General features: G+C 39.1%; 1 protein-coding gene across 4 annotated transcripts; it reads left to right on the plus strand.

Moving 5' to 3' along the window:
• Nucleotides 1-500: 500 nt before the first annotated feature.
• On the plus strand, nucleotides 501-25,712 carry PRPS2 (phosphoribosyl pyrophosphate synthetase 2). 4 transcript variants are annotated; one of them, XM_029998904.2, is made up of 9 exons: nucleotides 1,894-1,913; nucleotides 4,281-4,367; nucleotides 9,783-9,966; nucleotides 12,535-12,555; nucleotides 16,130-16,228; nucleotides 17,325-17,449; nucleotides 19,991-20,164; nucleotides 24,305-24,464; nucleotides 25,433-25,712. In XM_029998904.2, exons 1-9 carry the CDS (start codon nucleotides 1,909-1,911, stop codon nucleotides 25,523-25,525), a joined length of 948 nt encoding a protein of 315 aa, XP_029854764.1. In that variant the 5' UTR covers nucleotides 1,894-1,908; the 3' UTR covers nucleotides 25,526-25,712. The 4 variants fall into 4 exon arrangements, with proteins under 4 accessions (XP_029854762.1, XP_029854763.1, XP_029854765.1 ...); XM_029998902.2 differs by lacking the exons at nucleotides 1,894-1,913; nucleotides 4,281-4,367 and adding an exon at nucleotides 501-694; XM_029998905.2 differs by lacking the exons at nucleotides 1,894-1,913; nucleotides 4,281-4,367 and adding an exon at nucleotides 1,336-1,357.
• Nucleotides 25,713-27,012: the final 1,300 nt, after the last annotated feature.

Genomic DNA, 27,012 nt, shown 5'->3' on the forward strand with positions numbered 1-27,012 from the left:
GTTATTTAAGGACAGCTCTGGTAGCTAAAACTAGCTAGGTATCTGTCTCACTAAACCTACACCTAGCTATAGCTGTATTTGGCGATCGGGTTTTTTTGGGTGACGGTGACACCTGAACCCTACGCACCCAACCGCACAGGTAGCCAAAACCCCCCGTTACCATCTCCGCTTCGTCCCTCTCAGGAAGAACGAAAGAGAAGCGGAGGCAGAGCTCTGCCCGCCTGAGGTAAAAAGCCCGCCCTAAACGCCGCTTCAGAGGCGGGATGGCGGCTGGCTGCCTAGAACGGGGCACGGGCTGTACCTGGGCGAGGAGGGGAAAGAAGGAGAGGGAGAAGGAGAAAGAGGGAGAAGGAGACGCCGCGCCTTGCTCGTCCCGCCTCTGCCGGGCCCGGCACCGCCCGCCCTTCCCCTCAGGCCGCCCCTCGGCCGGCGAACGGCCGCCGGCGCTACCTGCGCCCCCGCCGGCCCCTCCTCGCTCCCGGCGGCAGGGCGGAGGCGGGCCCGCCGCGCCGAGCCGCGCCGCTTATTTGACTCCGCGCCGCGGGTCCCCGCACTCGCTCTCGCTCCTCGCCATGCCGAACATCGTGCTGTTCAGCGGCAGCTCCCACCACGACCTCTCCCAGCGGGTGGCGGACCGCCTCGGGCTGGAGCTGGGCAAGGTGGTCACCAAGAAGTTCAGCAACCAGGAGACCAGGTACGCGGCGGGTGGTTGGGGGGGGGGCGTCCCGCATTTACCTCAGCTTTACCGCCAAGAGGAAATCATCTCCATTTCGTGTACGGCAGTTCCGTGGGTGAGGGGGTATAGGCACAAGGGTGGTGCATCGATGATGATGGTGGTGTATTAAACGCTTGAAAAAGAGCGAGCCCGGGTCAAATCGCGCTTCGGGGTTCGCTGCGACTGGTCTTTATTTTGCATCGGCAGCCAGTTGCGGGGGGGGGGGACGGGACCCGTTACAGCTCCTGCGTGACTCCCCTCCGTCTTCCAAGGCTGTTGGTCCTGCGTGAGGGTAATACAGTTGCTGTGGCTGCCTTGGGTTCCTGGCCAGCCGAATGCAGAAAGCGACTCTGGTAACGGCGCAAAAAAATCCTGCGTGAAGCCCTGAGGACGGCTTGCTCTCCTTGATTCTCGGCGAACGTGCTTGCCAGGGCTTTTTGTACTGTTATTGCCTCCCTTCGTTAGTTTGCCATCTTAGCTTTCGGACCCACCTATTTTATTTACCTGTTTTTAACGAAGAATTTTAAGTTGAGGTGACAGGTGTATGCTCATCCCATGAGCTGGTAAGACTGTGCAACTGCTTTTCTATATAGGTGTGTGAGACTAGGCTGCCAGCTGATTCTGAGACACAAGTTCCCGACTGTAAGTAGCTGGCCAGTCTCTGAGGCTATTGTATGTTTATTTTTGTCTGCCCTTGTTCTGAATCTCCCGAACAAGCGTGTTTTCGTTGCTTCCTTTGAAAGATTAACATGGTGTATTCTAAAATTGCTCTCACAAAGCTTGTCTTTCTATTCTGTCTATGTTTTTGCATTCTCAGTTTAATTGCTCTTGTTCTAGTTATGCTCACTGGCATTACTGTAAACCCTCTTCCATTGGTGTTTATGCAACCTAATGTTTGCACACTCTAACTCTCCTATTCACTCCTGATTAAATGAAGGTTTAACTCTTCTGTCAAGTCTTTCCAACCCTATACTCACTTTATTGCTCTTTGATCTCTTTTCTGCATGATAAAACTTAATTTGTGTATTTGGTTGCATGACTTTCTTGCTAACTTATGTCTAATTTTTTTTAATGTTTGTTCTCCAGGGATACTTATCTTTAGTTCTGCTGTTTGCTGTGTTTTAAGCAGAGATTAATTGATTTAGATTTCATCCAAGGTAGAAATTTATCTCCAAAGTTTGCATATCTATTTTATGAGGTAAGCTAATTAAATTCTAGGCTTCAGGATACAATAATCTCTAATCTATCCTTCCACTTATTTTTCCAGGTGTGCAATATTGGCCTCTGCCATTAAACAAGTAGGTAGTGGTGACTGCAGCATGTCAGTGGTTTGGCTAATCTAGTAGTGCCAGTTTATTTTCTTAGGCAAGTAGGGATGTAGTGTGGTATAGATATGAGGAATGTATCTAATCTAAACATTATTTCTGGTTGCTTCTGTTGCAACACTGCGAGACTGACGTTGTCTTCTTTTTTTTTTCCTGAACTTAAAATGCCTTAACACTGTAAATCTTTCAGTGTTTGCTTTTGTTTTTTTCTTTTACAACTTCATGCTTTTGAGATTCTAAAATTAAGTTCTTGTTTCCCCTTCAGCGAGTACAGTTGTACCCACTATATAATGTTTTAAGTGGGTAATCTTTTCAATATCCTTAGTAACTTATTTCAGGATGTTGGCCTTCCAGTTTTGTAGACTGATATTCTTGATTAAAAAAATCAGCAATAGTAATAAGAGAATTCCTCAATGTATTTGGAAATTATCATATCAACTTTAGCTGTAGTTTATTTATGCTTCAGTGGTCCTATCCTGAGGCATCTGGATTTTCAGTCTGTATAGCAAAGTTTCTCTGTGTGTGTATGTAAGCAAAAATGTATTTCTTCCTATATAAAGATAATCCAGCACAGTCTTTTTTTTTCTTATTTTTGTTGCATTTTTAAACTTATAAACAAGTGTATTGACATTACGAAACACCTTTGCAATATTGCAGAATACTAGAACCTGATAGTTAAAACGCTCAAAGAACCTTAAACCTTCCCAATGGCACTCGGGCAAACCCCTGTGCAAACAGATAAGCCTGGGCCTGAGGGTCAACAAACTCTTGCTTTGTCAGATCTGTTAAGTTAGCAAGTTGCAGAGAAGATTCACCTTTCGTTAAAAACTCTGTTTTGCTGTTTGCTGCGTTCTCTTAAATGTAAATTATGTGTAAATTGATAAATGTGTGCAGCTCCAGGCTTAAATCCTTGTCAAAGGGTCCTACCTGGAAACCCTTTACTTGAGAACTGCAGTGAGTTTGGCTTGCAGAATAGAGTGGAGGGAAGAGTCACGAAGTATTTTGCATTATGTTTCCACTCAGACAGGTTTTAGGTCTCAGTCCCAATCCTTAGCAGATGTAAGTGGGTTTGAGGAACGAAAGCTGTACCCTGAGGTTAGCCAGGGATAGGACCACCACTGACAAGCACTGTGACTAAATGGTCAGGTACGTTCCCAATTCCAGGACATTTAAAGTGGGAAAAGTTTCTCTTTTTGATTTCTACTGAGACTAGCGTATCTAGCAATATCCCTGTTCTCTTCCGATTTAGGCATTCATTATTCTTGCAGGTCTGTAACTGAGAAATCTAGTCTGTGCTAGAGGAAGTGAGATAAATTGCTGGTAGACTCGACCACTGCCCCATTTTTTTTTTCTCCTTCCATCTAAACTGTATGGAAATGCTTTCCTTTAGCTGACTAGCAAAATCAAGCAACCCTAACTAAAGCAGTTAGAGAGCTCCTCAATAATAACCTGGTTGCAGAAGATAACTCTGTTTAGTATTCAAAGCTTGTGTGTCACTTAAGTGCCAGCCACAGTGTCATAGTAGGAGCTTGGGTGGTACCACCTTCTCACTTATCTGGCAAAAAGTTAGGGCTGCAGTGGGGGCTCAGTTTATCATCATCAAACCCCACAAGCAACTGTCATCAGCAGAGTTTGGCAGGCTGGAGGAAGAGGGAAGGAATGGAAGTCCTTAAACAGGCATGGCTGTTGTAGCCTCAGCATCGTGAAACTCTGGTTGACAGACATGTAACAGAAGTGTACAGATATTAAGTGCTCTGAAATTTTTCACAAAATTGTTTCCAAATACGCTGAGGTGGCATTTAATTATAGTTGATACACAATTAAATCCAAGTGCAGGTATTTTTGCTGAGTCAGCTGATTAAAAAAAAATTATCATTGAATGTACATCACTTCTTAAATAAACATTTTCTTACAATATATGTTTGCTTTTCTAAAGACTATTTATTTTAACTGTCCTTGAAATACTTGTTATTCTCAAAATGGAGAAACTGGAGTCATATATGCATCCTCTTTACACACATCTCTCCCAGTGGAAGAAGTTAGTGCTCCCACCCATTCCTGTGAGTTTCCTTGCTTCTTCCTGCCAGATTCACTGGCTGAAATACATCGACTGATCCATGAGAAAGGGAATTGAAGTCCTGCCTGGCACATGTGAATTTGGAGGCTGCCTACCCGCAGCCTTATTTAGCTGCTGAAGATGGGTTGTTTCAGAAACACTGACTGAAGTGTATGTTGCTCAGCTTTTACAGACGAAAATACGGTTTGACTGCAAAGGGACGTTGTCTGCTGTATGGGAAAAGCTGTGTTGTTATGAGGGCCATTTGTTTGTAAGTAAATAAATAAAACTGTTATCTTGGACTGAAATTTAATCTTGGAAGATAGGGAAAAAATAGCTGATATTTCCTTGGAGAATTCTTACAAGGATGGATGTGAGTCTCTATTTCACACAAAGTGGCGTAATGAAAACAGTTTGTTCTATGAAGTAAATAATTGAAAAAAACAGAAACAAACCTGGATACTCTGGTATCAGTGCTGTACAGTTCAGCACTGGGCTGTAACATTTCCATCCCATCTCCCCTTCAGCATCCTTCAACTCTTCTGCTGCAGTTGTCTTGGATGAGGGATGACCTTGCTGCATCTCCTGTACCCTGGTTCCTTTGGGTTCAGCTGCTGCAGGGGCCAGGAGCTGCATCACCCTCATTGGAGTAGATGGTTATGGTGTTTGCAGACCCCTAATCATGGAGTAAGCAAGCTCAGGTGATAAGCTGGTGTTCAATCAGCTGAAGGTGGCAGGGATTAGGGACGTGCTGGGGTGTGAAGTGTCTCTTCAGACTGCCCAGCCGCTGAGCGAGTGATTGGCAACCAGGGTCGTTGTGCTCTGCCCGCAGCAGCAGCGGAGGCAACCTGCTCGCTTATCCTGTTGTGAGCAAGAGGCCACTGGAGAAACAGATTTTGCTGGCTTGGTTGAATGAGATAAAAATTGTTTCCGGATTGCATGTTGTGTGTGTTTTGTTTATATAGGGAATTGAAGATGCAGCAAATACGGCCATTTACCACATTGTTCATTGCTCTGAATTGGAAAAGGCCCCAAAAAGCTTCAAAGCTTTTGGTTTGAGACTTCCACTTTGACCTTGCTGTATACTGTGCACGTTTTACCTTTAAGTAGCTGCTAAATGCTTGAAATCTAAAAACAAAAAACAACCCATGTGAATAATGGTTGACAATCTCACACAGCCCTAGCTGCAGAGTTTGATACTCGGCCTTTGAAGACTCTCTGCACGTGCTCAGGCTTGTTAGACCTTTGTTTCCAAATTTCTGAAGGTTCCTTTCAGACTGCACGTGGCTCAACCCAGACCTGCTTGAGTGAAGGTGTTTTCCTCTTGTGGTGGCAGACTGTGAGCCATGGTGGAGGGTAAGACGGTATTTCCCATCTTGTGGTGCTTGCCATGCCAGTGCCCACCATTAGGATGGGGCAGTTGTCAGTGAAGACCTAGTTGGGGGTTGGTCTTGGAGCTGTTAATCAAAGTGGAAGAGCCTAGAGTTGAGGGGAGACCATGGATGCCAGGAGGTATGGCATACCTATAGACTTAAAACCAACCCTGGCATTTTTATTGTTTCTTTGTTGCTTTGGGCTTTGCTGGTACCCATTTTGTCATACAACATCACGGCAGTCGAAATATTTGCCCAGTAAGTTGGAGGTCTTGTGTTAAAAGACTTTACTCTGCAAAATGTGTTCCCAAAGGTAAGAGGTCAAACACAGCCCTCTGCTTAGTGCTTTCCATTGGCTGGGTTTCAATGAATTGCAAATTCAGCATGTGGATTTTTTTGATCACTTTTGAGATATCGATTCTTTTTGCACACTGTATGAGGACTCTAGACCTTAAGTTTTGGCGTCTTCTCTAGTTATTGAAAGTGCCTGAAGTACACATCTGCTTTATTGGCACCTAAATTGCTTGAGAACTCTTCTTGTAAGCATGGCTGGAAACTTAATCTGTTGTAATTATTTAAAAAGGTACATAAAGTCCTTTTAAGTGCATGATTTGAACAGGATCCTAGTTACGAATTTACAAATTTACATTATTTACCATTTTAGTTGGGCTCTGCATACTTATTCCCCTGCTTCCCCACAACTGTGTTGCTTTTTTTTTTTTAGTTAGGATGTACAAATTTAAAATTCCCATCTCTCTAAGCTCTGCTGGGAGTGTAATATAAATCTAGCTCAGAAGGAGCTCAGCCTGCTGTTACTCCTGATTTTGAGTTTCGCTTAATGGATGCTTCAGCCATTGAACTATGTTTGTAATGTAAGTGGATTTTGAGCCTTATCCTTAATTCATGGTAATTAGTCTATCCAAGTTGCTACTTATTAATTGAGCTCTCAGATCAGCTTTTGCAAGGTGAAGGGAGATACCAACACTCAGACTTGGTTTTCATCGTGTCCTGTCTTAAGTGTATCTTTCCCAGCTAGAGCCTTGTGCTTGTGGATTCCAAGCAACTGGCTCAAAGTTAATTACTTTTGTGAGCTATTAATTTCTGTTATTTTTTACTTTAAAACACAATTGTGTGCTGTCAGGGCTTTTAATGTACAGGTTCTGTTGACTCTTCTTCAACAAGAAGTTTATTTACACTGAGTGTTACCAAATAGCTGAATTTGATTAAATTGCATAAAACAAACAGAGTTTGTAATCTTGAGCCTGTTCTTGTGTCCTTCCTCTGTGTCCTCACTATGTGAAATTGTTTAAATAACCCCCCAAATAGTTAATTAGGTCATGATATCGATGGTCTAATCGGAATTTAGTAGTAATGTTGATAAAATAACTGTCACAAAGTTTGACTGCTGTTAGCTTAAGTGTTCTCTAATAGATATTTGAGGTACAATACTTCAGATGTCTGATATTATAGTTTATAGTCTCTTACTATTTGCCTGTTTGTAGCTGAATGGGGGGGGGGGGAGACACGACGACACCAAAAAACCCCCCAACCCCCCCCCCCCCCCCAACAAAAAAAAGCTCTGTGTCTGTTGGTTGAGTCTACACAGTACCTCTCAATACCAGTCTTTGAGAAGGTGGATGGTAAGAGATACTGATCTGTTGCACAGCTGTCTCCATTTGATTGGGAGAAGATCTCTGTGCAATAATTACATTATACTAGTCTCTGGCACCTTTAGCTGGGTTACTCCTGAGTGCTATGCAAGTATTAATTTAAGCTTGATTTATTTTAGTCTGCACGTAACTTCAGTGTCCAGTAGAAAAGGTATTTCTATATACATATACACATACATTCACATTTCTGTGTGCCAAATAAGTATGTCATTCTGGCCTGAAAAGCATAACCAAATTTTTTTCAAATGCACCAAGAGAGAAAGTAGCAGCATTTTCATTTTCTAAGTTGTTTACAAGATGAAAAAGTTATTGCTAGCCCAAGGTCATTGAGAAGATAGTAGTTAATGGCAATGGAAGAAGCATCACTTCAGGTCCATTGTATTAACCAGATCTATATCTATCTCAAAGTATATTCCCTGACCTTGTGAACCTGTTATTTCTTAGCAGTGTGCTTAGAAATGGCTGGTTTTTAAAGGAGCAAAACAACTCTTGAGTGTTACAATTCAGTGTTCTTTGTGTATATAATGAACATCAAGATCATGCATTTTTGTCATTCATCAAAGTTTTTTTCCTATTACATAATGTGTCTATGACAGTAGTGCTTACTTTTTTTTTCCCCCCAAGTACTAAAATCTTATTCTGCCCTCCTTTGTCACACCAATAACATTCTCCCCTGAAAATTGGCGGTGTTTTCTTCTTAGTCTTTCTCTACTTTCTTCTCCTTTGTAATGGCTCCTAGGTTAATTTCCAGAACTGGAGTGTAACTTCACAATCTTGGGTTGAAAGAGGTGCCATAGAGCTTTTGCATGTGCTGGTGGTCTTTTTTGGACCTATTCCAATTATGGAATATACTTAGTGTCTTGCTGAACTTAAGTTATGTCGATCAAAACTTTTCAGCTCCAAAAGGGAAAACAAACTAAGAAAATATTTTGATCAAAACAGTTTTCTCTGAACAGCCCTATTTTGTTGATCAAAAACTTGGAAAGGGTAGTGACAGTTAGGTGACCAAAATATTGTGTCTCTGTGCCACAATGAAAGTCTCCAGAAGGTTTCCTGGGTTAACACTGACATACCTGCAGATGACACTGTCCCTGACCACCTCTGTCCTTCGAGATCCTGGTGTTTGCTAGATGGTTTGCTTTGTTTTGGCCTTAAGAAATCCTGCTAGTAGCATCCTTAGGCAAAATTAAGGACAAAAATGAAGACAGGATCTTTTTATAGCTTGTTTGGGACTGCAGAGGAGTCGAATAGGGGAGCTGAGACCATGGACTCAACTATCTTGATGGTAATAAATCAAATGTTTGCATATCATTAAGATGGTTTTTAAGCAGTAAATTCCTTTCTGTGTTTTGTAGCTACAGAAAGCTAATGAGTCTTACACAGCACCCTGAAAGCTGATAAATGAAAGTTGTTCAGACTGTATTTGCCTAGAACAAGCCTCAGCGTTGAAGGACCCATCAGAGAAACTATTCTACCCACATCTGGGCCGTTTGGATGTTTTCCAGCTAGAAGCTTTTGCTTATTTGTGGCTTGGGTAGAGGTGCAACCTTTTTAAATAAGGGCCCAAGATATTTTAGCATTTAATAATTAAGACTAACTTAGTAGAGCATGGGTTTGAAAGGTCTGATTGCCTCATTATTTAGGAAGGCTGTATGTTTCTTGTACGTTGTGCATGGATCCAGGGAAAAATGGTTAGTCTGCTGTTTTTATGTATAGGTTTTGGAGTAACAGGTGTGAAAAGTTAGCGTGGTTCAACAGTAGATTTCTCTTGCTTGGGACTAGAATGGAAAAAGAATCCACATTCAACTGATTTGTTTTAATTTTCCTGTTTATTTATAAGCTCTATTTAATTTTTGAATTCTGTTGTGTGAGCAGTGATCAGTGCCAGAATTTGCCTGTGGAAGAGTAAAAGAACTCTTAGATACTATCATAAGGAACCAAAGCATGTAAGCACAGTTAGAGCAAATAGAACAACTGACACAAAATGAGGGTTGTTGAGTCATGGTGAGCTGCTGATGAGCGGCCTCTTAGCTTTTCTCTAAGATTTTCTCTTTTTTAAAAATTACTTTACTTGGACACCATGGTGTCAGTTATAACCAGACTTCTGTTTGTGGGGTGTGGCTTGATACTTCTTTCTTCTAAAATGCAGTAGTTTCTTGAATTTAGAAACATCTTAATTATAATAGAAAAATATTTGCCCTTTTTAAGGAGGTATTTTGATGTAGGTAGTATTTAGTGCTCTAAAGTTGGCTCTGCTGTTTCTGTACTTACGTTCTAGGTTATTCTTTAAATGGCCATCTCCTTGGGAGATGGCAAGGACACAGAATATACAGACTAAAACAAAAAAAGTAGTATCAAATCTAATAACAACAAATGCATCAGTGCTATAGCCATAATTACGTGTTGGTTGGTGCTGACCTTATGAAGACCATATTTAGGCTGGAGTAAATTTTAGACTGGCTTATATTGAAATAGACTTTGTATCAAGGGGACAGTTATCCAAATCGCTGTAAAAAAAAAAAAATCTTATTCTAAATTGGGATAAACCTATGAAAGCTTGTTAAAACAACTGTTTTTTTCTATTCTTTAATAATACTTTTCCAGTATTTCAAGTGTTTAACTGATCATCTCCTGCTCTTTCAGTGTAGAGATTGGTGAAAGTGTGAGAGGAGAAGATGTGTATATAATCCAGAGTGGCTGTGGAGAAATAAATGACAACTTAATGGAACTGCTCATCATGATCAATGCTTGCAAGATTGCGTCATCCTCCAGAGTGACTGCCGTAATTCCATGTTTTCCATATGCCAGGCAAGATAAGAAAGACAAGGTAGGTAAGAACTGTGTAATTTCAGAAGGCTTTTTTTCAGCTCATTCACTTGAAATTTTTGGAGATGAAACATATGTTCATAAACATCTAAGTGATTTGAAAGATTTGCTTTTTTCATCCTTTTTTGTTAAAATGTTCAATTATTTCATGTATAGGTGAATGTGTTTTGATAATTGACACACCTTCAGTTTGTAAAAGTAGGTACATCCTATGTGTGTGGTATATTGCAGAATACTCTGCTAGCAAACCTCACCTTGGACTGTTTTTCCTGCTTTTTCTAGCTGCTTTTTAATTTTTTTTTTGCCACTATATATGAAGAGAGTACAGCCTTTTAAACATTTTAATTGCATGGAATTAAATCCTAAATTTGAAGTGCTGTAACCATTCGTAGGTGGGTTTTACCCTGTATGCTTAAACAGAGAGCCAAGTGGAAGGAACTGATTAAATCTGCCATGCATAACAGTAATCAATAAAAACATTATTTTATGTGCAAAGCAGATTAAAAAAAAGTTTTTATATCTGTGATAATTATTTTTATTGATGCAGACCAAAATTTATATGGAAACCCCATATTCTTCTGATTGTAATGCCCTTTTCCTGAATTTGGTCTGCCATAACTGATGAATATACCAGTTCAGCCAAGTTGATAACACAGTAATAAACTCTGTGGCAAGCAAGGTTGATTTTAAAAAAGACAGAACTATACAAAAAAGTTCTAATATGTTATGTGAATGTTACTTTTACTTAAACTCACTTGAATAGAACTAAAAAGAATAAATGTGAAATTGGCTTTTAAGATTGAATTGCAATGTTTGTCTTTTTCGAAAATTGCTCCTCTCCAATACTTCCCATAAATGGACTGCCCACTCCCTTTCCCTTTGGGGACCAAGCAAACCATCCTGAAAGCCTTCTGTTGTTTACATTCTTTTATATAAAACCATAACAGGACTGAGAAGTAATGCAGAAGCTAAAAATAATAGCAGATATTACAAAATGTGTAATGCTCAGCCTGTGATGTCTGAGAACAAAACTAAATACAGAAAAGTTTTTTTTTCCTGTATACTCATTCTTTAAGTGCAGGCTCTCTAACACCATACTAATATTATCAAGACCCACTTGTTATACTTCTGAAAATGGAATTCAGGAGTTAGTAGCTCCCTGTTCTTTCCCTGCATCCTTTGGAACTTCATTTTTGCTGTGTTTTGTATTGAAAAGTGGTCTCCCTTGATCAGGAGAGCTGAAAAACTTTTTTATCAAAAAAAGCTTGAAAGGGAAGCAATAAACACTTTGTTGAAAGGGAAGGAAAGCATCTCGCTATGTTTTGATTTCCAGATTCATATTGGAAGATTCTGTTGGACCATCCTTTAAGTTTTTGGTGTGGGAAAAGGATGAGTTTGTCCCAAGTTTTGCATGCATCTAGGCTATGCCTTGTCAAGGGCACCCAAAATCCATGTGGCAGACTTCCAAGAGACACTTAAAACCCACAGTGTGGTGGCCCAGCGTGCCACCCAGGAGCATTTTGTCTTCTGGAAATGCCATCTGAAGATGGGTAGCCTAGGAAAGTGTTTTTGATTAACAGAGATTTTGAGCATTGTTCCAGACTCTTCTCTGGACATCACCGAGTTCTCCTCCAATTCTAGGCAAGCCATTTCTTTTTTTTTTTTTTTCCTTTACCTCTGTTTTGCAATTGAGAAAATGTTTGCCATCTTTGGAAATTAACCTTGGTAGTTGACCTCCATGTTGCAAAATAAGCTATAATATAGCTGTCAACATTGGGCAGCTTATTGACAGGGAGATCTTCCCTCCCGCTGTTGGATTGCATCACATCGCTTGGTCTTTGACCCATGTTGAGTGCACAAGCTTTGTATGCTGCCTGAAGTGTCAGTAAAGTGCCAGCCATTTTCTTCCTACAGTTATACACCGATTTTTCTTCGCTCTGGTGAAAGATTTTGCTGTAGTTTGCTTGACTATGAACTGAAGCAGTATAATCTTCACTAGCTGGATGCTGTTTTCTGGTTTGAATTTGAGTTGTTGACTTTAATCCATAAAGTACTAAATAAACTGAGTCCTTGCTGCTTGAAATAACCCCCTATTCTTCATGCCTCTGTTGCAGTTATGATCGCTGAGAACAATGAAAGTGCCCTTGATTTATTTATTCAAGGAAAGGGCCTTGCAATAAAAAAATCATATTCTGAACAAGGCCTGTGTAATCCACTCTGGAAATTTTAGCATTAAACCTGGACTAGCTTTAAATGAGAAACAGAGGTTTAAAAAAAAAAAAAAGGCTTGCTGAGAATCATAGAAAAGCTGGTAAATTAATTTAGATGCAATCAAGTGCTGCCATGAACTAGAATACTTCTGATACACAAGGTAGCTAATTTAAAATTAGCTCAGGTGTATCTGTGCTTCGGCCATAGTTGCATTTATGCATCCTCTAATTATGCTAACCTACTAAGCCGTGGGCAGGACACATTTATGTAGGTGCTACAGAGATGCCTTGAGATAAGTAGAGTGACAGGTGAGTTTGGTGTTCTACAGCTCATGTAACTTTGTTTTTTTGATTTGTAGAAGGGGTCCGTGGAGCGTTGGGTAGGTATCCTTTTTTTTTTTTTAAATCTAACGCTATGCATTTCCATTAATATGGCCTTAAAGGGTGAAACTTACTGGGTTACATTATGTATAACTGGGAGCATTTTCAGTTTCACTTCTTGATTTCAGTTGTGTTTCACCTAGGCCATGACAGTAATCCTGTGGAATAATTTGCTACTAGAAAACTCCTAGCTTCTAGTTAAAAATTTATCTGGACATTCAAGATAATGGCTGTCAACTTCTGAAGCTTCAAAGCATATCTCATTTTTGAAACGATAAATTTAGGTAATACATTAGTGAACATTCAGTATCCATACGCTTCACAACTGGCTTTCTTGGAAGTGACAGTTCCAGTTATAAATCTTTGGGGTTTCTTGGAATTTTTTTTTTTTTTTTTTTTTTTTTTCACTATGCATGTGATGCATTTTGAGCAAGACAATGTAATAAGATGCTTAAAGGCAACAGAGCTTTAATCTTGATGGACAGCTCTTACTTTCAGCTATGTGTCCTTTGCATAGTTACTCTTGTGAGGTTGCTTATATTCGCTTTGTGGATTCCCCCAGCCCACCTGTGGTAATTTTAAGAATTGTGAATAAATTTGTAATGCATCACAAAGGAAGAAATCATTTATATAACTTGTTATATGTAAGTAAGTGGGAAATTTGCTTAGGAACTAAAAACTTAGTGATTTTTTTTACAATTTAGTTTCTGTACATAATGTAATGTTGCGTTTCACACTAATAATTGGGAAACTAACCTCAAATTGTGTCAAAGAATGGAACAATGAATACTGTGAATCTCTTTGTGTTCTTGCCTCTCTGATCAGAAGCAAACCTTACAAACTCCAAGATAAAGAAAATCTTGAGTTCTCATCTACCTTTGTCATCCAAGTTTCTGAATAAAGAGGCCAGGTTATCTGCGGTTCCCATGAATATACTTCCTTTGATTTTAAAATAATCTTCAATTTGGATCATATTGTAGCACAAAACTTATTTTCTATGCAAGCAATCAAATCTTAAATCCTTTTGAACATGTTGTGTGTTTTCTTTTAATGCACAGTTTTGTGTAAAGGAAACTGTCAGATAGCTGCAAACTTCATTTGTCTTAATCTCCTATTAGCCCATTCTTGAGAAACAGGTATTGGTGTCTGACTATCTTTCCTTGCAAGACCCTCTGTCCACCAACACGTAGGCAATCTGATGTGTGCATGTCTGCTAAAACAAGTTACCTAGTGGTAAAACCTTCAAGTTCTTCCTTCTGGGAAGGCAGCCTGCAAGGCCAGCAGCTGAAAGAAGTACCAACTGGTAACGTATACATTAGTATTTGATGCAGGAAAGTATTTTTTGTGATGGTGATACTCATGATATTGATACATGAAACAAGCTAAGTGGCATTCACATTGAACAGAAATGGAAAAAAGTAAAAGCAAAATTCAGTATTTTGGATGGAGTGGAAGTGGCAAACCACATTCTGGGAAGAATGTAATTTGCCTTTAGCAGCTAGCCTGAACTAGTTGCTTGTTTCTACTGGAGGGGGTGGTCTTGGTTTGCCATCTTCTTTTCCCTTCCATTTGAGCTGCCTCATCTGGCTGCTGTGGGTTCAGACAAGTCCTAGTGTGCAGCACATGGGAAGTGGTGGAAGTGTATAGCCTGGGAAGAAGGGATGGGACAAGCAGGGGAGCAAACCTCTGGTTTCAGCATCACCTGTTGATCCAGCTTAGCTGTAGCACCAAACCAGATCTTTGCAAAGAGCTGATAAGAGAACATTGTGGTAGGGTCAAAAGAGTAGAAACTACAGCTTTGTTTTATTAGATGTTGCCAGAGATTTGAGAATATTTTGAAGCCCGGCTTAAAAATGTCAATTTGTACTGCTAAAATAAGCTGAAGTGATCAGGAATTTGAATGGCATGAACCAAAAGTTTACTACTACTAATAGAAATATCCAGAAAGCTTAGGCTGACTTGGAGCTTACAGAACTGAACTTAAATGAGAAGCAGCATAGTCCTCAGTAACTGGAAAATCATCCATGCTGAAGCGCTAATGGTAGCAAACTCTTATGGAAGGTACATGCATCTGAATTGCAGAGATCTGGGGAAGTGCTGGCTGTTGCATATATCTTCTGTGTATCTTACACAGACCAAATGGTTGTGATGTTCTGTGAAACACAAAAACCAAAAGGGATGGTTTTCAAAACAAAGAATTTCTGTAATGATGGTGATAAACTTGATCCAGCTATAAGAAAGACTGCAATATCTCAGTTTCTTTTCTGGAAGTGTGTTGGCCATCTGCAGGTTAAAAACAGAGAAATGCCATTTCCACCTAAATTAGCAAAAGTTTTGAGGAAAATACTGGCTGCTTGATATGACACAGACGGAAAAGTATCCAGGTTAAATTGGCAGTGGTTCAGCTTATTTTGGGTTATGCCCTTGAGCATCAGTGGAAGGAGAGCAGAGATACTCTGTAATTGTGTGTATGGGGTGGAGAGAGAGGGGGTTCCTAGGAGGCTAAATGAGGCTGTTTGATAAAGAGATGTAGCAGAAGAGAATACTGTGCCAGCAAAAACCAGAGCCTGACAGTGAGATGGAACCTCTGAATAGCAGTTCTGCCTTCACGCTAATGTTATTGCCAGCTATTAGCCTTATTTAAAGATTGGCAAAAAGAAAACAGGAGGTTTTGTTTAGTACTTCTGTTACAGAGAAAGCTGTTTAGGGCAACATAGCTTTTTTCAGAGCTTAAAAAACTGAAAAAACTTCGGAGTTGCTCAAAAGAAATGTAAGGTATCCTCCAGTCATGATTTTCCATCTTCTTTTTTTTTTTTATGTTGCTGTTTGTTCTGCATCCTTGTCACTTTTAAAAAGCTCTTGACAATGGCATTAACTTTGCTAATTAGATTTTTGCTGCTCTCTTGTTCTTTCCACTTTTCTGGTTTTTTCATCCCCCCGTCCCTTTTGGGAATTCTAGACTCCTAATTGCATCCAACAATTAAGTCTGAATTAGCAAAAAAGAGTAAATAAATAGGCCAGGGTAGAAGACCCCTGCCAACATGGATCTGTTACAAGCTTTACTGTATCATGAAGAAATGTTTGATGCTAACTTTGTTTTAAAGCAGTGTTTTCAAAAGCTGGGTTCACTCTGCCTTCAATCTTCGTTTTTGGCAATGTTTTTTTAGAACAGGATAGTTGCTTGAGAGTTGGATGTTAATGTAGGGTAGTGACATAGAGAAATGGAAATTGTGTGTCTTTCTGCTATAGAAAAGCTTGCTGAAAGTTTTAAATAGAAGAATTGGAAAAATATATCCCCAGTTTTATCTGATTCTAAGCCAGTCTAATTACTACAAAGCATTATTAGGCACACTGTTCAAGCTGATTTAGATATTCCTACATGTTTTGCTGAGTTTCAAAACCCTAGTAGCAAGATCAGCTATTGACAGGCCAGTTTGGCGAAAGTTCTGGAGCGCTTCATATCTAGATTCCAAATATTCTAAAGGAAAAATCAATAAAAGTAGCTCATTTTCTGACTCCTTGCATCTAGTTGAAATCTTTTTAAAATTTAAACATTTGTGCTTTATTCCTTAGAGTCGTGCTCCAATCTCTGCAAAACTTGTTGCCAACATGCTGTCAGTTGCAGGGGCTGACCACATCATCACCATGGACTTGCATGCTTCTCAGATTCAGGTAACTATCAGTTCTTACTAACTGTGCCTAGGGTCTCTGCTGAATTAATGTGAAAGGCTAATATTAATTCTCTGTTTTTTCTCATTGTTTTGAAAGGCTATGTACAGAAGTGTAATTCTCAGGGTTCAGAGAAAGTTTCAGTACCTGTTTCTAATTAAATTCCCTTTTTGAAAGAGACCAGCCTTGATTTTATGGGGTGATTTTGCAGGCACTTTGAATACTTGTGAATTGGAGGCTTCAGTGGAATTTGCCAGGTCTAGTGTAAGAGTTCCCAGAACATAAAATATACTGGTTTGGGGCAAATTCTCTTAATCTTGGCCTAGTCAGAGATTATAGTATTGCCCTGGATAGTTTTGTTGTTACAGCCAAGGAGACAATATTCTCTTAAGAAAAGTGGAGATGGTGGCTGGCAATCCTTAGCTGGCTTACTGCTGAATACAGCAAAGCGCAAAACTCTTTCCTTGGACACAGAGCAGACATCATTTGTAATCCTCGTGTGTACTTCTCTTCAAGATATCTTGTTTTTTTCTAGAAAATACCTTCTCTTCCAGTTGTGGTATTCTATTTAATCAGAATTTCCTATTACACTAGATGGCTGTCATGCAAATAAAAGGCAGTTTCATTTGTGGTCTAACACAGATTTCTTGTCATTGGAACTTGCACAAAAAGAAAGATTCCATTTCTGCTGCTCGAGTAATACTAACTTGATTCTTCCCCCCATTGAAATACTACCATTCATGTCAAGCAGTTGAAATTTATGGAAGTTGAGTATTTCTCCCTGGATTCTTTGAGAGATTTTCACAAGCATGAATTTCCTTGAGTGCCTGAAGATGATCTTCTTTTCTGATTTTTATATAATTTGAGAACAGCTGTTCTTTATTTCACTACTCTTGGGTGAGATTTTGAGAGACCTTAATATTTGTCTAACTTCTGCTGCATTTGATACTAATATCAGAGGGCAGAATTAGGTGAGTGTAAAATACTAATTAAAGTTCTACCATACATGAAAGGCAAAGGCTTGATTCTTTCCCTGTGTCTTCATTCCAGGTAAGACAGAAACATATATTCATGAAACTCTCTTTCTCTTTCGGACTAGGGATTCTTTGACATTCCAGTAGATAACCTGTATGCAGAACCTGCAGTGCTGCAGTGGATTAAAGAGAACATTCTGGAGTGGAGAAACTGTATCATAGTCTCACCTGATGCAGGTGGTGCAAAAAGGTACTATACAAGCCTAAAACTCTTAGTTTTCCATATAGTTAGTGGTTAATGAACTAGTTTATCTAGTTGTCATTTTTCTTCTATGGATTGTGCAAGATACAGGGTACATTACTGATGAATCCAACTGCATTGTAAAAATAGAACAACTAGTTCTTCCAGTGTTGGTCATGCTTGAAAACATCCAGGAGCTTTCTATACTCTAAAGAAAATCTTTTTCTCTCTCCCTGGATATGGCCTCATTAGCTGAATCCCTCCGCAGGAGGGAAGAGATTTTTCCTGCTACTTGCTTCCTTAGTCCAGTTGCTGCACCTCTTCCTGCTTCGCTCTGGAATTGCCTAAGTTTCCCTTCTCTGTCAAAGCGTATGGCCTATCCCCAGTGTACCTGCTGGCATTTAGGTAAGAGCTTGCTTGAGTCATGGGGGTTTTTTTCTTTATGTTATTGCATTCCAGCTATAAACCTATTGACCCCAAGTTGTGCACTGTGAATACCAGGAAAAGGGAGTGAAGTTTTGAGTTGAGTGGCAAAAGGTGAAAATGGAAAAGTTAGTTCATTGGAGTGTTTCTTCATTTGCAGCACGTGTTACTCATTTAGCAGACTATCTTTTATTTGCTATCTATTCAGTATAAACTAATGCAAAAGCTCAGAAGCACGCTGGCTGGTGAGGTGATGAAGCATGCCATTGAGGTGAAATGCAGGTTTTCTTGGTCATGCTGCTGCTACAAAACTGAATGGGAACAAAGACAAATGAAGTAAGAATCCTGTAAGCCCAGAGTAATTTAAATGTTTGGAATGTAGTATGGGGAAAAATGTGAGAGACTGTCATAATTTGATTTTAACTGGAAGTCCTTGGGTCTGTTGTGAGTATTCATGTTCTAATAATTAATAGGGAAATGAGACTGATGAGAACTCCATAGTTGTTCCTGTTTAGATTAATCAAGTTAAAGATGTGAAGAATATAAACTATAGAAAGCATTTTAAAATTCAGATAACTCAATCAACTAAATTTCTTTGTTTGTTCCTATCTGGACACTTGTTTTCACAGTTGGTTTTTGGGTTTGGTTTTTTTTTTTATTTTGTTTTGGTTTTTTTGTTATGTTTTTGAAACAAAATACAGCCTTTGCTTAGAATTCAAGTCAGAAGACAGCATTTTTTCCCCTACCAAATATTTTTATATTATCAAGTTGATCATAAGAGTTTATTTTTTGATAATCACTCTCACTGTATTTAACATAGATAGGTAGTCTGTCTTTGGTACCTTTCTATTGTAATGCAACCAAGCAGTTGCTGGTGAAGTAGAGGAAGATGTTGCTTTCAATAAATTCAGAGCTTCTCCTTCACCTCCAGTAATGTAATGTAAAGAAAATGGTCTGGCCCTTCCATTTAAAACATGTAGACCTTAAATAATACTTGGGTTAATGAAAAGCGAATAGAATGTGAAGAAAGTTTGTGTTAAAATTTAAATCTGTAAGCATTAAAGAAATTTTTCTAAAAATACATGTTCTTGCACTCGTTTAAAATATCTGAATGCTTTTTTGTTTGTTACTATTTGCTTGGTGTTTTTTTTTCCCAGCTTATTAAATTCTGTGACTGAAACAAGGCATCTTAATGCCTCTGAGGTATTGAGACTTGCTATGAAATTACACTATTGTTCACAAAAAATGCCACAACATTTGGGTTTTTTGTTTATTGCCCAGCTGTTGAAATACAGTAACTAACAACTCCTTCAGATTTAAGTGGTAAGCAAACAAAACTGTATTCTCTATTAACTGTGTGTGTTAATAACCTTGTTAACAACATTCTAAATGTATTCTAAAAAGACAGGCTACAAGGTTGTGCCAGCATAGAAGCAGCATAGTTTTGTTTATTCCTGTGTCTTTATACGTACCAGCTCTGGTATACTAAAAAAAACTGAAAAAAGCAATCAGAAAGAAGTCTGTAACAAATTAAGTTTGTTACTGGAGGTTTGGCCACCAGAGGTCACCTGAATAGTTTTAAAAGATCTTTGGCAAGGAGATGTATTGCTAAGGGAATTACTAATGAAGTAAGCTACTTGATTACTAGTCAAGTACTGCTAAAAGTATTATTAATCACTATTAACTTGTTTGGTTTTTCCCTTTGGTTTGGTTTTACATTCCTGCAATGGTATTTTCAGTTAGGATGTTAAAGTGCACACTGCTATAGGCTTAGAATTGAGGCTACCTCTACCTTACATTATCTAGTGTGATTAGGTCTTGCAGCAGCTTAAAAGCTTGTGAACAGCTGAAATGTTTTCAAAGTCAGGTACTTAATGACAGAAAACCAAAGTCAATTCAATAAAAAAATCAATTTCTGGAGTATAGCATAAGACTCTCTGGTTGTATTTATTAGCAGTGAATTAAGATTGTTTCTAACCTGTCTCATTACTTGCAAAAGTTTGTGCTGTGGCAATTTGAAAGCCAGGAAACATAAAAACTGTGTTTTATGATAAATACATGGGTATGGCTCTGTTCTTTCCTTTAAAATAACTCTCTAAATGAGGTGCATTTCTTCCTGTAACTTAGGGTTACTTCAATTGCTGACAGACTGAATGTGGAATTTGCTCTCATTCATAAGGAAAGAAAGAAGGCAAATGAAGTGGACAGAATGGTCTTGGTTGGTGACGTGAAAGACAGAGTAGCAATTCTTGTCGATGACATGGCTGACACATGTGGCACGATATGTCATGCAGCAGAAAAGTAAGTATTATTATGAACTGGCCCACTGTCTTGCTGTACTGTAGCTGGCAGACAGACAATGAATGCAGTTCCTGTGTCCTGCGTGCTTATAACCCAACCTGACCTTGGTAGCATGAAGTCACTCTGATCCTTGAGTCTATAGGTCACAGTCCTGTGATCAAGCTGCGTCCTTCTTAGAACGTGGAACTGAGAAAATATTTACAGAAATATATTATCTGTATTTAGGAAGAGGATGGAATAAATAAAAAGTCATATACTTGGAAGGGACTTGGGTCGTCTAGTGCATTTTTCAGTTCCAAGGCAGAAACAACAGACAAAAAAATCATTCTCTTCTTAAACCTCATCATGGAGTCTTTCCACTCTCCTTAGGCAATATTTCACAAAGCTTTACTAGATTTAACATTGGAAAGTATTTTCTCCCCAGTGTTCAATGTGTGTTTAATATTAATCTTTAATGTACATCTTCAGTATAAAACTACTTGTCCTTTTCATCTGAGGAGGTGAGAATAAGTTTTTCTGTGTTTTGTCTGGAAGTTAGTTGAAGAGTGTTCTCATTCCCCTCTAAACTAAGTAACTTCAATTTGTTCAGTCTTTCCACCTAGTTTCTAGACTTCTGCTCTGTTGTTGATGCCAGATTCATCCAATTCAACTGGATTCTTTCCAGTTGGTCCACTTCTTGAAGTGGAGTGTGTGAATGTAGACCCACTATTTTACCTGAGGCCCTAGCAGTGCTAAGTAGAAAGGATTACTTTGTGGTTTTCCAGCTGGCTTTGTGCTAGTACATTTCAGGGTAGTAGTAGGGTTTTTCCCACAAAGTTGGCGTTATTGACTGCACTGAACTTTGGTAATGTCTGTAGCCATTAAAAAAATTGCTGATTCCTGAAATGATTCATTCTTCCTATTGCTGTAGCTTCACAACTCTGTATGTGTGGCAGTAACTGTAGCTTCAAAATCATCTTGACAAATTGGAGAAATGGACTGAAATTCACTAAGAACAAATGGGAGGTATTACAGTTGAGCAACACTGGACTTAAATGCTCCTGCCTGTCCACTCACTCATATCCAAATGTGCTACCAACTTCAGTTTGGGAGGTCAAGGACTACAATCTAAACTTGGCCAGAGCCCTGAGGTTTTAAATCTTCCATTCAAAGATCTTGTATTTTGATATTGTTTATAGCAAAGTCTACTCCCATATGATTGTAAGTAGTGCACATTGGAAGTGGGAAGGATCTGCTGAGGAGCAAGACATGGGAATGTTTTAAATTGATGTTGCTGAATATTTACTGTAGCATTGCTAGTCTTGGATGTAATCCTTTCTAAAGCTAGTATGTCTCGGTTGAGAACACTTTGAATTTATATTCCTGTCCAGTATATTTGTAGACACTATGAGAGTATCAAATAGTCTTGCATCCAAAACAGGTCCATGTGGTACTTCCTGCCTGACTCTATTTGAATCATAAAGGTCCTTTCCAACCTAAATGATTCTAAGATTAAGTCCAGCTGTTAACCTAGCACTGCCAAGTCCACCACTAAACCACGTCCCTAAGTGCTACATCTACACATCTTTTAAATACCTCCAGAGATGGTGACTCCACCACTTCGCTGGGCAGCCTGTTCCAATGCTTGACAACCCTTTCGTTGAAGAAATTTTTCCTAATATCCAATCTAAACCTCTCCTGACACAACTTGAGGCTATTTCCTCTTGTCCTATCATGTTATTTGGGAGAAGACTCACACCCACCTCGCTACAACCTCCTTTCAGAGGAGTTGTAGAGAGTGAGAAGCTCTCCCCTGAGCCTCCTTTTCTCCAGGTAAAACAACCCTGGTTCCCTCAGCTGCTCCTCATAACACTTGCACTCTAGAGCCTTCACCAGCTTCATTGCCCTTCTCTGGACATGCTCCAGCACCTCCATGTCTTTCTTGTGGTGAGGAGCCCAAAACTGAACACAGTATTTGAGGTGCATCCCCCCCCCAGTACAGGGGGAGGATCACTGCCCTACTCCTGCTGGCCACACTGTTTCTGATACAAGCCAGGATGCTCTTGGTCTTCATTGCCACCTGGGCACACTGCTGGCTCATATCCAGCCGGCTGTCGACCGGCACCCCCAGGTCCTTTTCCATCAGGCAGCTTTCCAGCCCCCCTTCCCCAAGCCTGTAGAGTTGCATGGGGTTGTTGTGACCCAAGTGCAGGACCCAGCACTGAGCCTTGTTGAACCTCATACAGTTGGCCCATCGATCCAGCCTGTCCAGATCCCTCTGGAGAGCCTTCCTACCCTCAAGCAGATCAACCCTCCCGCCCAACTTGGCGTCATCTGCAAACCTACCGAGGGTGCGCTCGATCTCCTCGTCCAGATCATGGATAAAGATACTAAACAGAACTGGCCCCAGTACTGAGCCCTGGGGAACACCACTTGTGACCAGCCACTAACTGGATTTAACTCCATTCACCACAACTCTCTTGGCTCGTCCATCCAGCCAGTTTTTTACCCAGCAAAGAGTACACCCGTCCAAGCCATGAGCAGACAATTTCTCCCGGAGAATGCTGTGGGAAGTGGTGTCAAAGCAACAGGGTGAAGCTTAAGTGAGCTAGACATTACTGTTTGTGATTTGAAGTAAAGATCATCCTGTGAGTTTACAGGCTTTAGTTGCAGGCTTGCTGTTTGCATCTAGATAAAAAGGATGTCAAAACTTGTGGTGGAGGGATTCATACAGTCTTGTGTTTCTTTTCACTTTGATGGAAATTTGGTGGAATTTTTCAAAGAGATGTTGTGCAGTTGTTTGCTATCTGCATGCTAATCTGTATCAGACCCGAAAGTGTGCTTCTGGGCTGTGCCCTTTGCAGATCAAAGTCACAAACTTCCTAGCCAATGTTTTGGGTTTGTGTGGTGTTTTTTTTATATTCCTTTGTATAGAGGAAGTTAATCCCTGTCAAAAAGGAGGCCTTTATTTCTCTCGTGTTATGAAAAAAGCACTTCTTTACCTACAGTAGATTTCTGTAGAGCAAATTCTAAAACCATCAGAAACCTTCAATGTATCTGCAGTGTTCACTGAGAAAGATGCTTTTGCTTCAGTGATGCTGCCTTATATCATGTTCTTGGCATGAAGTAGTGCTTTTCATTAATGCCAAATCTACGTGGGATGTACTTTGTGCTTAATTAGACTTGCTCACCAAAATACTTTTTAGACCTCTTTTTATCTCAGCAACCTAGATACATATCAAGCAGATGAACTAAGAAATAAATTTTCAGATACAGCAGATCAACTTGTTTAAGTACACACCCCTGGTACACAACTCACCCTGTTGTAGTGCACCTTCCTTGTAGGTTGCAGCTACTAAATATAATGCTGAGAATGACCAGAAAACGTTGATTGTATTGAGTCATTCAAAATGAGGTGGTGTTTCTGTGTTTTTGTCTTTCTTCCTATCTTACTGTGCTTATGCTATGATCTGATAAAATACCACTCTTCGGGGCCTCAGTTTGTAAGACTAGAAAAGCAGCTAGGACATAGCTGAGTGTCTGGAGGCAGAGAGGCCAGTCAAAACCAAATTAAGGATTCTGACTTGTTTACAAGGTATTCTAGTTCTTTGATTTATTTTTTTTTTTCTCCTGTGCTGCATCATTTCACTGTGTGCCTGGATCAGCAGCATGTCTTCCCACAACCTTGCAGTAAGCTAGGCTTTTAATCATTAACACTTCTTCTTCCTCGGAAACTCTTTCCAAACAGAATTGTTTGAGTTGCAAATGAAAATAAAGGTGGACAATAATGGAGGCACAATAGGGTTATGAATACTGCCATCCAACCTACTTCATTTTTGCCTGGTAGAAAACTTGTACTGGAATTCAGTTGTATGTTGTGCTGATATGGTCAAAAGTGCAGCGTTTTAGATTAGTATCACTGCTACTGATAAGAAGTTTTTTATTCAATTAGCAGTTATTTATGATTTTTTTTGTAAGACTTATTTGTATAACCTGAAAAAGCTTAAATTTTCTGAATTATTTTGTAGATATTTGTGTCATCCTGTAGCTTCCAGGAGGAATTTGTGTGTAAAATGTATTTTAGAGATTTGTATCTGGCTTCATCCATAGCCATGTATGTAAACATGCATCACAGCATACTTTTCCTTCATGTTCTATTAGGTTAGTATCTGCTGGAGCTACTAAAGTTTATGCCATTCTTACTCATGGCATCTTTTCTGGTCCTGCTATTTCTCGGATTAATAATGCATCGTTTGAGGCTGTTGTGGTAACTAATACAATCCCCCAAGAAGAGAAAATGAAACACTGCCCAAAAATTCAGGTACAGTGGTGGTTTTGTGTCATCTGTTTAAACTCTGGTTTTGTATTTTACTGTTCACTGATGCTAGAATTTGTGCCTTGAGAGGAAAACAATATTCTAAAATACAGTGCTTGCAGAACATCTTGCTAAAACGTGCCAAAGAACTGTTTTAAGGGGATTCAGGTAGTACAATAGAGTATTGCAAAGTATTTTGTATTTGCAACAGATTGAGTATGCCTGACTGAAAAAGTGGCAAATGTAAAATTGGCTCGGTTTTTTTCTGGGTTTTTTTTGATCAATATTAATTGTACAATATTCGAATATAGAAACTTAAGTTAGTTATGTTATTGTGGATGCCACAGAAACCTTAGACGACTTCTCTGGTTTTTATTATTTTTGAAAATACACTAATGAAAATGCTCAAGATAACAATGACCTACGTTTCTTTTCAAAAACCAAACTGAAAATACAAAGCTGACTTACCGCAGTAGCTTTTACATGAGATTGTTCTGGGAAGTCACGTGTCCCTTTTGGAGTTTTTCCTTAGTACAGAGTGGAGGAAAGCATAAAAGATTGCGGTTTTTAATGCAACATTGAATTTTTTAAAAGCTTAATATTTATTTGGTATTTATTGAGACAAGGCAAGCACTTAAAAGGTATACTTCCCTTAAACCGTATTTGTGTCAAGTGGACACTGCCATCTGATGGCTAGAATAGTTTCTTTTTGACAACATGCCCTGCGCCAGAAGTGTTCAGCAGTATGCCTGTGCAGCAATCTTATTCAATGCTTTCTTACTCAATTTTTGAGTTTGTATTAATGCAGTTCTGATGTATATGTGAATTGGACTAATGCTTTAATGTTATTTTTACTTCCTAGAAGAGGTAAGGGAGCACAATGGTAAATTGAATGTTTGTTCATATGTTTATAAACTGTATAGTATATTGTTCTTGGCATGCCATAAAATTTATCTTCATGATTTTTCTTTCAGTTTATTGACATTTCCATGATACTGGCTGAGGCAATTCGAAGAACACACAATGGTGAATCTGTGTCTTACCTGTTTAGTCATGTCCCCTTGTAACTGCAGGAGATTCCATTGTATCTTTGCAAAGGTCCCTTCAGCTAGCACTGTTTTTAACAATGCATCTCAACCACAAGAAATTAGTATCTTTGTACAATTCCAGAGCTTGTATGTTTAATTATTATATTTGTCTTGTAATTACCATTTGTTCTTTGTAAATGGGCAATAAATCTCGGTCTGGCAGAAACTTTATGAATTCCCTTGAGAGTCTGAAAGTCTTGTGTATTGCCCAAGTTCTCTTTCATGTGCCTGTCCTCACTTTCTGCTAAACTGCTGCTTCGGATCTGTTTTTCTGTACAGCACTACAATCTATTCATAGAACATAATGGGATGTACTCATGTAAGATCATTTTCTGTGTTAAGCTAAATGCTGCAGGCTTGGGTATCTTGTATCAATTCATATGTCAGGCAAGCAGCTGTTGGTTTGTGTTTTGTTATCTTTAACTACCATGAATAGTATTTTGTAAGCCCTAACAGAATGTAAACTTCATGTTAATTTTGAGGAACTGTTGACACATCCATAGTATTAACTGTTTCATACACTTAATATTCTTTTTTTCCACAAGATACACGTGGCTGCTGTTTTCTTTTGTAAAGCTCTTGTTATATTACATCATTTGCTTAACATCTATTCTGTGCAGTTACTGTCTTCAGTTGTAAGATTAAAGTTTCAGTATTCCTGAGATGATTCATTTTATGTGTTTCAATAATGAGGACCAAACTTTAATCACGAGCAGTTTGGCTTAAATTTCATTTTTTCCCTGTAGTTTTTGACATTCCTTGATTGTGATCATATGAATCATTTTATAGCAGTTTTCCTGTTAATATTGTAAAACTTCACTGTGCAAAGTCCAAACAGCAAATTTAAACACACTTTCTTTTATACAGGCCTGTCTCTACCCACTTTTACTTGATTAATAAGTATCTGGAAATACTTCTTGTTTTTTTCAAACTGCACAGTCAATAGAGCTTCAGGTTTCTATTACATGGTACCACAGTACTTTACTGTGCAGCCAGTGAACTATGGTAGACTAGCTAGTCTTGAATACTTTAACATTGGAGAATTAAAATCATTATGAAAACAGTTTTGCCTCTTGTATGCTGAGAAAGCTTATGGTTAAGTACTCGTAATGCAGTCAGTAATGTATTCTGGAGGGAAAAAACCAAATCTAATGTTGTAATTTTAGGTGTTTGAATCCTTCTATGAAGTTTTTTCAGTCTTCCTGCTAGAAAGGAAGAGTTTGTGTGTATTAAGATAGTGTTCCTGCACCTAGATCATGGGAAAACTCAGTTTCCTACCTGAAATTGCAGTTGTTAATTACAAAACCATTTGCCATGCTTGAGAGATGCTTCTTTACTGTGGAGCTGCATAAAAAATAGCCTTATTTCATCCTACCTTGTTTATTCTGGGATATATTTATAATGATACAATGTTGTATTATAAAATGGATTTTTCAATTCCATTTAAGACAGTCTTCACACAGACT

Source organism: Aquila chrysaetos, chromosome 23 (assembly GCF_900496995.4).
Source record: "Aquila chrysaetos chrysaetos chromosome 23, bAquChr1.4, whole genome shotgun sequence".
NCBI lineage: Eukaryota > Metazoa > Chordata > Aves > Accipitriformes > Accipitridae > Aquila > Aquila chrysaetos.

Bases quoted from the DNA above. Each gene is read 5' to 3' on its own strand.
- PRPS2 (XM_029998902.2), top strand. From the start codon at position 573: ATGCCGAACATCGTGCTGTTCAGCGGCAGCTCCCACCACGACCTCTCC. The intron at 695-9,782 runs GTACGCGGCGGG...CTGCTCTTTCAG, and splicing joins TTCAGCAACCAGGAGACCAG to TGTAGAGATTGGTGAAAGTG. The intron at 12,556-16,129 runs GTAGGTATCCTT...TTTATTCCTTAG, and splicing joins AGGGGTCCGTGGAGCGTTGG to AGTCGTGCTCCAATCTCTGC.